The 17,775-nt window shown below is 37.7% G+C and overlaps 1 protein-coding gene across 1 annotated transcript in view; it reads left to right on the forward strand.

Annotated features, from left to right (window-relative positions):
• The window catches only part of LOC106071991 (ATP-binding cassette sub-family A member 2-like), a 58,097-nt gene that overhangs the window by 21,634 nt on the left and 18,688 nt on the right, over positions 1 to 17,775 (forward strand). Inside the window, exons 12-21 of the mRNA XM_056042123.1 lie at positions 2,966 to 3,160; positions 5,210 to 5,420; positions 6,469 to 6,569; positions 7,033 to 7,184; positions 8,593 to 8,625; positions 9,311 to 9,361; positions 10,457 to 10,501; positions 12,534 to 12,553; positions 14,372 to 14,733; positions 16,523 to 16,702. Coding sequence (XP_055898098.1) covers positions 2,966 to 3,160; positions 5,210 to 5,420; positions 6,469 to 6,569; positions 7,033 to 7,184; positions 8,593 to 8,625; positions 9,311 to 9,361; positions 10,457 to 10,501; positions 12,534 to 12,553; positions 14,372 to 14,733; positions 16,523 to 16,702 — 1,350 coding nt within the window. The remainder of the gene's footprint in view (positions 1 to 2,965; positions 3,161 to 5,209; positions 5,421 to 6,468; positions 6,570 to 7,032; positions 7,185 to 8,592; positions 8,626 to 9,310; positions 9,362 to 10,456; positions 10,502 to 12,533; positions 12,554 to 14,371; positions 14,734 to 16,522; positions 16,703 to 17,775) is intronic.

Here is a 17,775-nt window from a genome sequence, read left to right on the forward strand (position 1 = left end):
TATTGGGAGAGAAAGAGTTAACTCCACCCATTACGTCAAACAACATTTGTAGAAAGCCTTTTAATGACCCTTGATTTCAGGGAATGATTTTACCCAGAGGCCAGAAATACGAGATTGGCTCTTCACCAACCCCTCTGTCCGAGATCCCCCATCAACTGGATAATGATTTAATTACATCCGTATATAATGAGGCACGACTTATTTCTAATGTTTTCAAGTCTTGATCTATACAATCAAGATAAATCTTCTATAATCTAAACTCTGAATAGATTTATTCATACACGTAACTAGGATTTTTTTCGGTGAAGAGGGACTGTTGAGGGGTAACATTTTTTTCCCTTTTTAGTTGCCACCGTAGGGGAAAAGACGCTTTTAGTTTTGTGTGGTCTGTCTATCCGTCCGTCCCGTTTAGATCTCGTAAAGTTGAAAAGATAGTGAAAACCCCCTCATAGTATTTTAGCCCACTCAAAGTTATGATGCAAAGGCTACTTTTTTCTTTTCTGAAAGTTAAAAATCTAATTTCTTAAATCAATTATGCAAGCAGTTTTTTTTTTTATAAAAATACACCATTTTTACAACTATTCACTGTTAATGGTAACAAACATGGGAGGCTTTTTAGTAAGGGAAATACCAATCTCACCATATTTTCAACACATTTATGCAAACGGTTGTAGATTTATTGTCAATTTTTTTTTTACATTTGTGTTGCTAAATTAAGTAAGTTCTGTCATACTAATTACTATATTTATGAAAAAAAAAGTTTTGAGTTTGTGTTTCCACACAATCTGTCTTTATAATCTTGTTTATCTTTAATTTATTAGTTACAGAAATCAAAAGTAATCACTCTTACAAAAAGTCATCAGGCTCATAAGGGAGGAATTAGTTTAAAAAACAACAACAAAACATAAACACTTTTTTTGTGTTACTTAGAATCCCTTTTATTATCTTACAAAATTTGTATGGGACACTAGCTGAGTGGTTAGACAGGAATCTCGAAACAATATTTTGCTAGAAATTTGACAGTTTATGCATATATTTGAGTAACAATTACTAGCTAATTGACCTCACTTTGGGTTATACTTTTTCAAAATATAATCATCTTAAAATAAAATGTGGTCTATTTTTAACACACTTCAGTGAAAATTTCCGCATTCACCTTAAATGTTTGTATTTTAAATACACTTCAACGGGTTTTTCCGCACTTGACTCTAATGTTTCATATTATTCAGTAAATAAATGAATAAATAAATTGATGTTCAACTGTTTTTTGTCTTATGTAGAAATCATTAGTTGAACTGCTAGAATTAATTTGTGACAAAGACACATGGTTATATTACTAGAATTACACAACGGCTGTGCACGTTGATTTTTTCCCCATGATTTAAACATGAGGGTTAGGGGGCTGAAGAGAAGCGGAACAAACGTAAGATAAATTACAAATAAGTAAATATAGAGAAAAGGAAACAAAAATGCTTTAAAAATACGAAATGTGTATGTTATTGCTTTTTCTTTTCCTTTATGTATAGATTGAGCCTTTTGAGACAAAGCTTTGATAGAAAGATAGTGTTGTTTTTTTGTTTTGCAAAATTGCGGTGGTCAGGTTTCAAATCTGTCAAAACCGGTTCTTAGTGAGCGCCTAGGGGTTAAAATGAACCTGTGTACGAAATATCATGCGATACACCAACGACGTTTGATGAATCAGTCAGTCAGTGGTACTTTTGTCTTTATTAGTACGCAATATGCTGCCTGGTCGTGCGGTTTGCGCGTTGGACTGTCGTTCAGACTTATCGATTGTCCCGTGTTCAAACCCTGTCCGCTCCCAACCCTCGTCGTCCTGTGTGAGGTTTGGACTAGGAAGTAAATCATCTTCAACTCTGAAGGAACATCCGAAACATTGTACAAAACAGCGCTATAACTCTACTAGATCCTCTTTTTTTACTATCCGCTGTTCTCCTCGTGTGTATCTATCTAAATCACCAAAATAGAATATGTTTTACGTTGAGTGGATTTATGCATGGGCGTAACCAGAATTTTTGTCGTGGGGAGGGCATTGGAGCACGAGAAAAATATTGTTTTTTTTTTTACAAATGACTCACTCTGTCTGTGTGTCTGTCTTATGTCTTCGACACTGTGATGTTGCTTGTTCAGGCTGTCTTGAGGTCAACTATGGATGACTGTTGAATTTCAACCAATTACTCTGCAAGCGTTTGGGTGTTATTGTTCGGGTGTATTCCGTGTAGTTGATCAACAATTCAGACAAAACAAACACATCGGTTTTAACTAGTAAAGAGATGTAGTCAACGCTGATGAACAATGTACCATGTATTTATTCTAAGAAAAGGCCACAGTAAAAGTCTCTGTCACTAAACACGTCGTTACCCTAGAGGATTATATCGCTAACTGATTTTCCGGTCTCTAACCCAACATATCCCAAACGTCACTAGTCCCGTTCAATATGCGTCTTCTATGGTGCGTCGCTAAATAACTAAACTATAAATAAGGTGTCTAACAACACCCACTCTCTGGTGAAGTTGAAAGGTCAGGGCCTTTTACCTTTTACATATCAATAATAAAAAAATTAACCAATTAGTAAATTAATTATTAGTAATAAATTACTTTGTTATGTAATCTCTAACAAGGGAAAGAAATAGTACTTGACTGAAGTGGTGGTTTGAGCTGAATAAGTCCCCTTTATAGATTGTGGTCTGAGGCTTATTACACATTGATACACTTAATATAAGCTTTTTTTTTTAAAGCATTATTTTGTATTTTGCTTTATTTTTAATCTGTTATTTAGTAGTTAGTGAGAGCGAAGTATTCGCTCTTACAAATCGTCCCAAGCTTAATGGAAATATCACTGACCAATACCATTACGTTTTTTTTTCTTGTTAACTTTTAAATTTGCATCTTTTATAAGGTTTTTAGTTTAACGAATATTTTTTGTTTTGTTGACTTGTGTTCACAGCTACGCGGCCGCTACCAGGAGATCCTAGGAGACAATGACATTTTTTACAGTCACATTGATAAGGAGCAAAAGAAAGCAGAGATGAGCGCGCTGTTGGAAGACCTGGGCCTGGCCGAGAACGTCCCCTGCAAGTCTTTGAACACATCGGATAGGCAGAAGCTGGCTATAGCATGTAGCTTTGTGGAGGACTGTCGTGTGAGTTGATTACTCCTTCAACGAATTGGACTTTTAATGTGAAAGAAATATAATTTTATTTAAAATTAAGATTGATCTAGCTCAGTGATGCCCAAAATACGGCCTGCGGGCCAGATCCGGCCCTCGACGTGGTTCCAATCGGCCCGCCGAAATGTCGAAAATCCGCTACCCTCCTCCTTAAAAAGGTTGAAAAATGTCTCTTTACCTTCGCTAGGGCCCTTAATTTTTCTCCGATTGATTACTACCATGATTTTTAACATTTGTGCGTTTATGAAATGGGACTCTTAATGTTTCTAATCTTTTAGTTTTTGTACATTTTTTCTTTATGTGGCCCGGAAATTAAAATGGCCCGCAGGTCGGTTTATGTTAGGCATCACTGATCTAGAGTATGCTAGACCAGTGTTTCCAGGTGTCCACGAGACGACCGAAAAGAGTCCACAGAAAGATGAAAATTGAATAGGATTAATATTTGTTGGCTAAAATCCAGTTTATCCGATCGGATAGTTTGAATAATAATCAGCTCACCCATCACTGCTGTTTAATCCAAACCAAAGATTTAAAACATTTTTTCACTTGAATATTCCTGGCTGGTTATTGAGTCATTCTGGGTGTGGACAAACTAAGATCTCAATCACAGATGAATCTATACTAAATACAGGAGCAGCATATCCCGGGTACGCCGTTCTGCCTCAACGTGGCACCCGGGTGGAAACGGTTACTTGAGGGGGTAACTAGGCTAAATTTGATGGCGAAACAATACTCCCGTGGGAGTGTCCAAGGGTACGCGAGAGTGAACCCATTGCACGGACGGAGTTGAAAGAGAGCTCTAACGACCCTGTCGATAATCCTTACGCCGTTCCTCAAGGGACCGTTACACTAATGGCGAGTCCTCCACGGTTAGCTTGGTACAACATAGGAAAATGGCGGAGGTTCCCGGTGCACTCGGCCTTCGGCCATGTCTAGCCCATGCGTCGGGGGCCAGATGCATCGGAAATAGCAATGCTTTACATAGGCATTGACATGGGTCTCTTCCAGACAGAACTGTGTGTTCACACACGTTTTTTTTTGTTACTGTGTGACGCTCAAACAGGTTTTTTTTCAAACTTAGAGCTCGAAGAGCCTGCGTCTCAGCTCTTAAGACGATCAAACGGAGCAGCTTATTGAAATATCTGCAAACGAAGAAATAAAACCAATTTTTAAACATGGATACTACAAGGATACTACTAATTCTAATTTTTTTTAAAATTCCAATTTTATGTAGCTTTTTCATTTAGGGATGTCCGTGGGCAAGTTTGGACTATATAAAGAGGTCCTCAGGTCAAAAAAGGTTTGAGAACCTCTGATCTAGACTAGTAGTCAATGCAATGATTCTTAGAATATGATCATTATACTACAGAAAATATTTCTATAAATGAAGAGATTTTCTTTCGCGCACTCTAAAAGCGCTTTGTGTTTTGTGTGGGAATCTGTGAACCTGTGAAAGGTACCATAGGATACGATACGATGCGATACGTTACACTTTGGGTATGGCGTGTTGGTCTAGTGGTAAAGCGCTTTGCTTAGAACCTTACCCTATTCTCGGATCAAGTTGAAATTGTACACAGTTATCTGTTATAGCCAACAATACATGATTCAATGGAAAAAACGTATTAACAAATTAGTTCATCACTTATTTGTAATTAATATTTTGTTATGGTGTCGAAAAATGGAAATAAATGCTTCTTAATGAAAGATGTGCCTGTATATTTGGGGTTATTTCCCTTATTACGTTTTGTACACGTTTTCTTCCCACTCACATTCTCGGATTAGTATGATTTTTTTAAAATAATTATTTGTATTCGATGAAATACACGAATCAATTCGAAACGTACTTACTAGTTAACTATTTAGAACTAGTTAGTAAATATTGTTTTCTATAGCAGAAAGGGGGATAAGCCCTGTAATTTTCAGATAAACGGCAGTAGGCAGCGGTTCTTTCCCTTAGATTTGCTTTGCTTTTTAAAGTATAATTTTTTTCTATTGCTTGTTTTTATTTCAATTCAATTCCAGGCAATATTCCTTGATGAGCCATTCGAAGCCCTGGACACGCCCTCGAAACGTGAAGTCCAGAAATTCCTGCACAACAAAAAGATGAACAAGGCGATAGTAGTGACCACGAGGCATATCGACGAGGCGGAGGAAACTGCAGACAGGATCATCATCATAGTGAAAGGGGTCATCAAGGCCTCGGGATCCTTGGGATATCTTCAGGGACTGTTTGGTAATACTCGATGCTCAGATCTATTAATGCAGTAGATACAGAAACCAGCGTCAGCGTAATGGAGTATGTGTATGTGCGTATGTGTTTCTATGGTGACGGTGAGAGGAAGTTAGCGATTGGTTGGTGGCAATGTAGTGTGAATGATGCATGATAAGCAGCACTGTAGTAAGCTGTCTTGAGTAGGCCACAAACGACTCCAGAATTCCAGGGTGAAATGACGTGTTTTTGTAGCAAGTTAGATTTTATTCTAAAATACCATTTTATATTATTACTAAACAATACTACATTTATCTCATTTCATCTCAAATTGAATTTGTCAATATTGTTAAAGTTATTTAACTCTTTCTCTCCGTAATAATTTACCACATTCTAGTGGAATCAATTTTGGTATCGTCGGTTAGGAGAGAAAGAGTTAATTTATAGAAGTTGAGTTATAATACTCTTACATTTGTCTAGTTGTCTACCTGCAGTTTGGTGCTACAAGTCAACGACCGTCCACAACAGTCAGACAATCTGATTATGGCCGAAGGCAGGAGCTAGTATTAACTTTCTTCAAGCAACTATTAGCAAATATTAGCAACCATAGTTTTAATCGAGCTCATATCAACTCACGTCGTCCGTCCGCCTGGTGAAAGTCTTTTACATGTTTTTTTTCCAACTTCCCATTCTCGGATCAAGTTAAAACTGGCAAAAATTATTCATTATCGATAACGACTGATAATAATAACAAATTAAACAGTAAGTCAATGAAAGATAAAGTAACGTTCTCCTTGAAGATAAAGTAACGTTCCCCCTTTCAGACCTTGCTGTTTACCCCTCAGCCTCCCCCCCTCCGCACAATAGGTCAATAAGTAAGTGATCATTAAATTAATATTGTTTTATATAGAAGATGGGAGCTTATTTCTGTAGCATTGAGATCTATGGCAGTGATTTTATGGTTCTTCCCTTTGATAAGTTTAGTTTATAAACAAATAATTGAAATAAAATATTTATCTTGTTTTTGTTAAACTTGTTCATGCCTGAAGCTAACTAACTCGTCTGTTGTCAGGCATCGGCTACCATATCAACTTAGCCATGGAAACAGATTACGACGTCAATGAGGTGTCAAAGGTCATCCACAAGGGAATCGTCTCCAATCCTGAGCCTGACGTAAGTGGGAAGATCCAATTAGCTCTGAAATGTCCATAGAGATGTCCAAGTAAGGTGGGAAGAACAATTAGCTCTTAAATGTCCATAGAGATGTCTAAGTAAGGTGGGAAGATCCAATTAACTCTGAAATGTCCATAGAGATGTCCAAGTAAGGTGGGAAGATCAAATTAGCTCTGAAATGTCCATAGAGATGTCCAAGTAAGGTGGGAAGATCCAATTAGCTCTGAAATGTCCATAGAGATGTCCAAGTAATGTTTAAGATAAAACGAATCCCCCCCCCAATTTTTATTTTTATTTTCAAATTTTAACATAATTTGTCATTACTCAAGCATTAAGTAGTTTTTTTTTTAAAGATGATTTAGTGCTCCACAAAAATACTGCTAAAGGCTTCCATCTCAGTAAATCCGGCACTGCTTCCTAGTTCCTCTTTACTTTGTGATTTTTTTTTGTTATACATTTACAGGTTCAGAATGAAACAGAACTTCGATTTAGAATAGCAGAAGATTACGCTAAGCTACTTCCTGCTATACTCAGAGATCTTGAGAATCAAAGAGTCGCCTTGAAAATCAAACATCTAAGTTTAAACTCTAACTGGCTAAAAGATGTTTATACAAGGTAACTGTTATATTCAGTGGCACTGAAAGTCTTAATTGGTTAGATACTTTAAACCAGCTATTCTCATACATTTTCCTTTAATGCCACCTAAACGAAAAAAAAATGTTCACTACAGGTACCGGGTCTTGGGAAGCTCGGATAGTTCCAAAAGTGAAGCCATGTCATCAAGCGTTTTCTAGCATTCTGAACTGCATGATAACATTGTCTAGAGATATAGGACGTCCATTTAATTTTTGTATTAAATAATTGCTAAAATGTGAGACAGGAATTCCCTGTGGCTAAGCGATAAAGCGGGGGTCCCAGGTTCGAATCCTGATGAAGATTTGGATTTCTAATTTCGGGATCTTTGGGCAACACTGAGCGCACTCAGCTCCAATCGGTATCTCACATTAGTTGGAGAAAAGTAAAGGCGGTTGGTCGTTGTGCTAGCCACATGACACCCTCGGAAACCGTAGGCCACAGAAATATTTGACGTATACACAGAGCAAGTACGTCTATAACAAACGTGACCGGCGTAAGAAATCAACTCTGTGCCCAGAAAGACGTCTTGCAGGGGGCCTGTTTGAGTCTCGCAAAAGTCGTCAGAAGGAACAGTGGTACATCTGAAACCCGACCATTCTGACTTCGTGAGAAAATTCCTGTGTAATCTCGTTGGCGGAGAAGTATTGAATGCCTTTTTCTAGCGGGTACTACTCGCGAAATGGTACTTAATTCACAAAGGTCCTCTTTTAAAATAGTAAAGTTTCCCCTTTCAAACCTTGCGATCTATGGGACAGATGATGTAAAGCTCATCTGTTTCTGTGGCCATGGATAAAGAGGGTGTAATGTGGCCACCACAACGAACAACCGCCTTTACTTTTACCAACTACATCAGGTACACCTTAGAGCTGGGTGGACTCAGAGACGCACCAAAGATTCCGAAAGTAAAAAATCCCAGTCTTTATCAGGATTCGAACCCGGGACCCCCTATTCGGAAGCCAAGTGCTTTACCACTCAGCCATCGCGCCTCCAAAGGTCCTATTAAGAAGTTAGAATATCATCTTTTGATTATTATTATTAAAAATGTTAAAGCAATCATAATGATGTCATTTTTTATTTGATTTATTATGGAAGATGGATTAATAACAACGAAATCGTCCCTTATAACCAGGCTTCAAAACAATGTGTTTAGGCACTGTTCTGAACGGCGCGCAACTATCGCATGATGATAGTGACGCGTAGAGCAGAGTTACTACACTATAAATGATATCACTACCAAAATATTACAACTTTCAATGCTATGCACAGAGAGTTAGGCAGAAAGGCTGTGTGAGACATAACGTGTACAAACGTTTTACCGGACAGACAGACAGACAGAGTGAGCTGATATAATCTTTGTAAAAAAATATTTTTGAATTCTCTTCTCCAGATTCGAAGTTGGACTCGAGGAAAAACAATACTGGTTTGTTTGAGTATTTCTTGTACATTTTCTAACACTACTTACTAGCATCAACTAACAAGAAAATAAAAGAACAATACTATATATATTAATCATAGCAGTATCAATTAGTTTGGATCATTAATGTAATTAAATTTGTAATAGATCTAGACTAACAATACAATGAGAAAACAAAAAGGGGGAACGACCTGAATTCGAACTCATGGCTCAGACGACGACATATAAAGGGAACTAATTCAGCTTATGCCTCCACTTCAGTCAATTACAATTTCTTTTCTTTGTTCAAGATACCAAATAAGAAATTCATTAACAATAGCTAATTAACTAATTGGTTAATTTTTATAGATCAATTCTCGTATTGTCAGGTAAAAGATATAATAATGCAAAATTTCAGCTTGATCCAAGATTGCGTGTTGGAGAAATAACGTGTACAAACTTTTTACCAGACAGACATTTCTCACCCTCACATTATCTGACTAAGTTAACACTTTATATAACTATGTATTGTACCTAGCATGAATAAGGGGAAAAAAATTCTAAATTCTTGAAAGGTATAGCTGTAAATGTGAAGTTGTTTCCCCTAGATAAGTTTTTTTTCCTTATATCTAGCTTGTTTTCTGTTAAGAGTTCTGTAGTCCTATTCCAGTAGACTAAAAACATGGATGTACTATTTACAAGTTTATTTCAGGGAGGAAGAGATATCAGAATCTCGAGTTTCTATCTTCGACGATTTAGTAGGGTAAGACGTCTTTTTTATAATTAATATTTGTATAAATGGTCAACTGTTAACGAGGATGTTACGTGACCAGCACAACTACCAACCACCTTTACTTTCCTCAAACAAGTGTCAGGTACCCGCGTGGACTCAAGGGCGTCCTTAAAATCCCGGAATTGCGAAATCCCAGTCTTCACCGAGATTCGTACCCCAGACCAATCGTTTCGGAAGACAAGGGCTTTACTAATCAGTCACAGCGTTATTAGCTAGATCCTATTATATTTGTCTGCCGAAGCAACTGAGAAGCTTGCTGTGAAATTCATTCACTCCCCAGCTGGTCTATGTCAATTTGGTGCTGTCGCCAAGCTGCTGTTAATTTTAAACAGAGTCACACGGATAGTGTTTAGTTTAAGTTTAAGTTTTTTATCATTAAAATTATAAAGCCTTCAGGACAGAGGACTCAAAAGTAAAGTAGCAATTATACATAAAACACTGAACCATAATCTTCAAATACAAAAAGAAAATTTAATAAGATACTCTGAAAGACACAAAGATAATGGCACATTTCTCATACCATATGCTAGGACAAATTTGTACAAATACTCCTTCTTCCCTAGTGCTATTAGAGCATGGAATGGGTTGACTGAGCTGGCCAGGAAAACCAGTGACCTGGCAGAATTTAAGTCATTGGTTAATATGCATGCTTAAATGCATGACGCGTAGGACGTAATCATCTTCTTTTTTGAAGTAACGTCTGTATTATATAAGATAAGAAGGATAGTTCTATGATGCGATTCTTTTATTGCGTACACTCCATAGCCGCCCTGTGAGTGCATGATTTTCAAAGCGAGGCTCTGGTTGACGCTTATTAGGAATGCCAATGTAAGTAACTATATTGGGTCCTTGTGCTGGATTACTGATACCCTCGCTTACCATTACAAATACACACAACAGAAGCTAGGAGTTTAAAATCACCTGCTACAAAGATGTCACATTCGCCTTTGTAAACAGAGTACAGCGCCTTGACAGTGGCTATCTTCAAAATACTTGAAGTTTATTTTATAATAATATCTGATTAATCATTTTAAAACAAAAGTGTTTGTTTTTTTTTACATTCAGAATTGAGAGGTTTTATAGAAGACATTCTGACGCCCTCAGCCATGGGTAATAGATCAATTCCTTTTACATCTCGAACTCTCTCTCTCGCTCTCTCTGTCTGTCCCTCTCAGCAATTCTTTTTCGTTTTCTCTCTCTTTCTGACTTTACTTCTTTTTTCCTCTCTCTTTCTGTCTTTAGTTTTCTTTTCATCTCTCTTTCTGTCTTTAGTTTTCTTTTCATCTCTCTTTCTGTCTTTACTTCTTCTTTTCATCTCTCTTTCTGTCTTTACTTCTTCTTTTCATCTCTCTTTCTGTCTTTACCTCTCCTTCTTTTTTCATCTCTCTTTCTGTCTTTACTTCTTATTTTCATCTCTTTTTCTGTCTTACTTCTCCTTCTTTTCATCTCTCTTTCTGTCTTTACTTTTTCTTTTCATCTCTCTTTCTGACTTTACTTCTTTTTTTCATCTCTCTTTCTGTCTTTACTTTTTCTTTTCATCTTTCTTTCTGTCTTTACTTCTTCTTTTCATCGCTGTTTCTGTCTTTACTTCTTCTTTTCATCTCTCTTTCTGTCTTTACTTCTTCTTTTCATCTCTCTTTCTGTCTTTACTTCTTCTTTTCATCTCTCTTTCTGTCTTTACCTCTCCTTCTTTTTTCATCTCTCTTTCTGTCTTTACTTCTTCTTTTCATCTCTTTTTCTGTCTTACTTCTCCTTCTTTTCATCTCTCTTTCTGTCTTTACTTTTTCTTTTCATCTCTCTTTCTGACTTTACTTCTTTTTTTCATCTCTCTTTCTGTCTTTACTTTTTCTTTTCATCTCTCTTTCTGTCTTTACTTTTTCTTTTCATCTCTCTTTCTGTCTTTACTTCTTCTTTTCATCTCTTTTTCTGTCTTACTTCTCCTTCTTTTCATCTCTCTTTCTGTCTTTACTTTTTCTTTTCATCTTTCTTTCTGACTTTACTTCTTTTTTTCATCTCTCTTTCTGTCTTTACTTTTCTTTTCATCTGTCTTTCTGTCTTTACTTCTTCTTTTCATCGCTGTTTCTGTCTTTACTTCTTCTTTTCATCTCTCTTTCTGTCTTTACTTCTTCTTTTCATCTCTCTTTCTGACTTTGCTTCTTTTTTCCTCTCTCTTTCTGTCTTTAGTTTTCTTTTCATCTCTCTTTCTGTCTTTAGTTTTCTTTTCATCTCTCTTTCTGTCTTTACTTCTTCTTTTCATCTCTCTTTCTGTCTTTACTTCTTCTTTTCATCTCTCTTTCTGTCTTTACCTCTCCTTCTTTTTTCATCTCTCTTTCTGTCTTTACTTCTTCTTTTCATCTCTTTTTCTGTCTTACTTCTCCTTCTTTTCATCTCTCTTTCTGTCTTTACTTTTTCTTTTCATCTCTCTTTCTGACTTTACTTCTTTTTTTCATCTCTCTTTCTGTCTTTACTTTTCTTTTCATCTGTCTTTCTGTCTTTACTTCTTCTTTTCATCGCTGTTTCTGTCTTTACTTCTTCTTTTCATCTCTCTTTCTGTCTTTACTTCTTCTTTTCATCTCTCTTTCTGTCTTTACCTCTCCTTCTTTTTTCATCTCTCTTTCACTCTTTACTTCTTCTTTTCATCTCTCTTTCTGTCTTTACTTCTTCTTTTCATCTCTCTTTCTGTCTTTACCTCTCCTTCTTTTTTCATCTCTCTTTCACTCTTTACTTCTTCTTTTCATCTCTCTTTCTGTCTTTACTTCTCCTTCTTTTTATCTCTAACTCCCTTTTTTAGTCACTCTTTCTTTTTATTTCTTAATTTCTTTTTTTTTAAATCTCATTCTTTCTTACTTCTTTTCTATCTCTCTAATTCGTTTTTTTTTTACTTTCATTCTTTTGTCTTTCGCTGTCTCTGTTTCTATCTCTTGACCATATTTGCACCCATTCGCACAAGCAACTGCACACAGCGCCAAGCAAGTCTTACCTCTACATAAACCAGACAATGCTATCTCAATATGTATTCTTTCTACTCACGTTGTCTTGACAACTAGAGTTTTAATCAAACAATTGATATAACTCAGTAGAACGGCAAGCAAGCTATTGTTATGGAACCAAATATAATTGTCAGTTAATTCTCTTTCCCCAGATCTAACAATCTTGCACCAGGTAAAAATAGAAGCGTCTTAAAAACTGTACGTCTTTGGAGTTGTATAATTTCTGTTTCTGTTTTCGTCAGTTATAATTATACTTAAGTTGTAGCAGGCTTCCTCTCAGACCTTGGGGTCTTTGGCTGACGGTGGAATACGGGTATCATGTGGCGACAGTGGCGTAGCTTAGGATTGCGTCTTGAGAATCCCGAAGAGTAGGATTCAGGCTTTCATCAGAAATCAATCTCGAGAACCAACGGTGGAAGACAAACGCTCTACAACATGTTTGAGAAATTTACATAAGAAATTGCACTAAATGACGTTTCTTATGAGTTTAAGAAAGCTTATACACAATGTTACAACATCGTGGGCAGCCATCATCCACAAGCTACAGGCCTACCTACCAGCTTTACATTGTTTTTGTAATCTAGTGAGCGATAAAGAAGAGATTGTTTGGGTTTTATCCAACTTTATTTGTTGCCGCGAAGTACATGCAACTAGCACTAACACAATGGGGTTTCAGCCTTAAGCAATGCCTCTTATTTCCGAGAGGCTAAGTGCGCTTGAACTTGGCTTGGCTTGGCTTCCTAGAAGGGGGCTCGAGGCTCGAGGTTCGACACCCGACTCGGGCAGAGTTGTGTTTACTGAGAACCTAAAGGCAGCACGGAAAACCAACTCCTAGATACCCCCTCCCCCCACTGGTCCACAAGTGAGATTGGACCAAAAGCTCTCTGAGCATTCTATAAGCATGAAAGTAGCGCTATATAAAAGCTATAATAATAATTAAACAAAGTATGCATATTAACTGAAGGTAAAACGAGAACGGAAATATGATGTATACTTGTTTTTCTTCTTCCGACGCATTCCCGTACCCATTAATAATCACAAGTGCATTTAGATTGAATATTGCATAAGAAAATATATTATTTCGGCCGAGGGTGATGCAGATTACAATTTTTTTTGTCTCTGTCCCATTTCGTCTAATTGAAATATGAACATTAACTTTATGGGACTTAGTGGCAGTTGTACAGCGCTTGGGTGAGCAACCGAGAAGTCCTGAGCTATAACCCCGTTAAAGACTTACATTTTGAACGTTGGACTTTATTAGAATAACCGTTGGACTTAGAAATAGATTAGCTCACACATTAACGTTATACTTATGTGTTTATGTAAAGAAACAGATGATCTCACTAATTAGCGCTATACTTATGTGTTTATGTAAAGAAACAGATGATCTCACAAATTAGCGCTATACTTATGTGTTTATGTAAAGAAACAGATGATCTCACAAATTAACGTCATACTTATGTGTTTATGTAAAGAAACAGATGATCTCACAAATTAGCGCTATACTTATGTGTTTATGTAAAGAAACAGATGATCTCACAAATTAGCGCTATACTTATGTGTCTCTTCATGTAAAGAAACAGATGATCTCACAAATTAGCGTCATACTTATGTGTTTATGTAAAGAAACAGATGATCTCACAAATTAGCGCTATACTTATGTGTTTATGTTAGGAGGCGCGGTGGCTGAGCGGTAAAGCGTTTGGCTTCCGAACCGGGGTCCGAAGTTAGAATCTTGGTAAAAAAAATATGCTTTTTAATTTCGGTATCTTTAGGACGCCTCTGAGCCCACCCAGCTCTAATGATGGGTACCAGACATTAGTTAGGGAAAAGTAAAGGCGGTTGGTCGTTGTGCTCACCACATGACACTCTCGTTTACCATAGGCCACAGGAACAGGTGACCTTTACATCATCTGCCCTATAGACCACAAGGTCTGAAAGGGGAACTTACTTACTCACTATGTGTTTATGTTGCCCTCTTTCACCACAGAGGAAGTCCTAAGGAAAGTCCACGAGAATCTCGACTTCCATCACCTGAAGCACTTCCCTCTTCTGGCTCACCAGCTTCAGGCCATCTTCCTCATGAAGCTCATCCTCTTCTGTCGGGGCAGGCGCCTGTCTGCGCTCCAGCTTCTTCTGCCGTTTGCGCTCACCCTCCTGGGGCGCATCATTGACGGCCAGGCGGGCGTCGAGCGGACAAAGTCCGACCCCCTGTACTTCACGCCGAGTTCTTGGAGGAGAGATTTGGTGTTTCCGGTTTTTTATGAAAAGTTTGATCGGGCCAGGCTGGTGATGGAATACATCTTGGAAGTCCACGAAGTCTACGGCGAAATTGAAGAGTTTAAGTATTCGGTAAGTTTGACCAGTTTAAAATCTCTTGTCATTGAAAATTCATCTTCAATATAAAGTTTAACAAGCAAAAAAAAAAAAAAAATTCTTAAAAAAAAAAGTTTATCTAAAGAGGAAGAATTTCGCCCTTAAAACGTTATCTATCAATAATGTACTAGTTATTTCCCTTATTCGATATCAAACAGAATTATTAATTACCAATAATTAATTGATTACTTGGTTATTTTTAAATTGTTTCATGTTTTGCAAGGTACAATAAATAATTGTTTAAGGTATCAACTCGATCGGAGAATATTTATTAATGGTAATTAAACATTTTGTTTGATAGCAACCAACGAAATTAATCCTTCAGTATTCACAGATATGGCTAAATTAGTTGGGTTTAGTCCTCTTAAATAATTGTTAACACTATTTCTCCCACATGCATTCTCCGATCAAGTTCATACTTTATACAACTATGTATTGTACCTAGAAAAAAACACGAATCATTAAAACACCCAATTAGTAATTAATTATTGGTAATACATTCTGAATGGCGATCTAATAGAAGGAGAGCCGCTGGTCGCCGACTTTTACGTTATACGGATGTATGCAAACGCGACATGAAGCTCTTCAAAATCGACACTAGCAGCTGGGAAGAGGTGGCACTGGATAGATCCACATGGAAATAGAGCATAAAGGGAGGGTTACGGATTGCAGATGTCATACACAACAGAAGCAGAAAGAAGGGTGAAAATGCAACGGCGCCTGGTGATCACATATGCCCAACCTGCAATCGCAGCTGTGTATCAAAGATTGGCCTCTTTAGTCACACAAGAAGTTGCAAAGGGAAAAGATCGTCTCTCGAGACGTAAAATGCCACAGACAGATTGGTAATTAATTTTTGTGTTTGATATAGAATAAGGGAAATAACGTGTACTTTATTGATAGATATGGTTTTAAGGGCGGAGTTCTTTCCCTTTCGATAACCTTTTTTTTTTTTTGAATGATTTTTTTAATAAATTTTGCTTGTTTGTTTGTAGCTGATGAAGGCCTTATGGTTTTTACTTGCTCTGGCTGGGGGGGGGGGGGGAGGTTACTTATTTGCATGATTATTGTACTTTCTACCGATAAATAAGCATTGGCTAAACCAGTGATGCTCAAAATCCGGCCCGCGGGCCAAATGAAGCCCGCGACGTGGTTTAATTCGGCCCGCCGAAATTTCGGCGCAAAGTGTAGAAAATCGACAATTAAAAAAAATGGAAAAATTTATCTTTGCCTACGTTAGGACCTTCACATTTCTCTGCTGAATTGGTACCATGACCTTTAACATTTGTGTGTTTATGAAATGGGACTCTGAATGTAGAAACTACCAGGGAAAGTGAACGGATCTTTACTTTTCTGTTGAACATGATAATAAACCAACATATTTTATTTGTAAAGCTAGCTACAATGTAGAGAAAGGAAGTCATTTTCGGGCGCGTAAAAAATATACTTCATATAGGTCATTAATTAATGCAAGTATTAGATCCACGGGCTTCTTATAGGCCTAGTTTCAGGTTAATTTCATTTCGTTTTTGTATCATTAATTTGGCCCGCAACATGAGTGTCGGAAATTAAAATGGCCCGCAGGTCGAATTAGGTTGGGCATCACTGGGCTAAACAATGTTGTTCAAGAAATCTTGGTGGTGTTGCACATTTCCCTAGATGTTCATCAGCTGATTGAAGACTGCTCTTGCTGATCCAATGCTGGTTCTGAGGCTATTGACATCTGCATCTGTTCCTCAAGACGTTTTCTTTTTCCCAATTCCAGAGCTCGTCTTTCAACGGGACAATTGAAGAGTTCGCTAACCTCATGCTGAATGACCTGGCCAAAGAACGGACAATACCTCTTTACAAGGAACTGGTCCAGTACGGTCTGGTCAAACTGGTCAACAGCCCTTACATTATCGTGTACTACAGGAACGCGTCCAATCACTCGGACGGTATAGCGGTAAGTAAACGACCCCCAATCACCAAGTCAATAGTTTTGTTTGTTATAATATTTATAAAGTCCACGCAGAATGAGATTGACATTTTAAAATAGTAGCCATTTACCACAGCTTGGATTCCCCCCCCCCTCCCCCCCCCCCCCCAAAAAAAAAAAGAAAAAAAGAAGGGGGTGGGGAGGTTAAAGTAGATTTAGTTTTTTTTCCGTTTTTTTTCCCATACTTACATATGTAAATCCGATTGTCCGCAGGTTCCCCATAAACTATATTTAATGTCTTCCGTTCTCGTTAGACATGTCTCTTTGATCCACATTTGAATTTTACACATCACACTGCGGTTTACTAGGTTTCTACGTGCTCCTATAAGGCAGCGCCACTGACCGTAAGTGGTCCATCACCACCCGTCTGTCCCACTTGAGAAACGGGTCGGGAGAGTCTTTCTTTCACCCTCTTCACGTGCAATGCTTGTTCACTAGAACGCACTGTGGAAGAACACTGAAGCCAGTGGTCTATCCCAGTTAGCCTACCGGTATCCACTCAGGGACGTTTCCACGGGGATGCCACCATGAGGGCTGGGCTATACCCCCGATAACAACATTACTGAACTTCGATACAATAATTCGTTTTGATAATACTGTCAGGCAACTCAACGCAAAGGGAGCAAAGACAAAACACAAGTTTAATATGTAACAACAAGGCAAACAAAAAAACAACTATCAATCAACACACACCAGTGGCGTTGCTAGGATGGGGGAGGGGGGGGGCGTCCAAATTTGAAAATCCCCCCTGGATCCCCAACTTGAAGGTGTTCCCAAAACAAGTGTCTGAAATTTGTTTTTACATTAAATATTACGCAATTATCCCATGTCATGATGTCGAATGTCAAAATGCAGGGGGAACATAAAGAGGTCAAGCCCCCCCCCCGGGCCTCCAAATCGATAGCTACGCCCCTGTCACGCACAGTTCTCTTCGCCTTTCCCCACCCATTCACATATAGTTTTTTTCTAGTCCAGAGGTGAGTAGCGATAAGTCCAGGAGAGGGTTATAACAATGCTTACATAAGTAATGATCATATTTG

Source organism: Biomphalaria glabrata, chromosome 9 (genome assembly GCF_947242115.1).
Source record: "Biomphalaria glabrata chromosome 9, xgBioGlab47.1, whole genome shotgun sequence".
In the NCBI taxonomy this organism is placed as follows: Eukaryota; Metazoa; Mollusca; class Gastropoda; family Planorbidae; genus Biomphalaria; species Biomphalaria glabrata.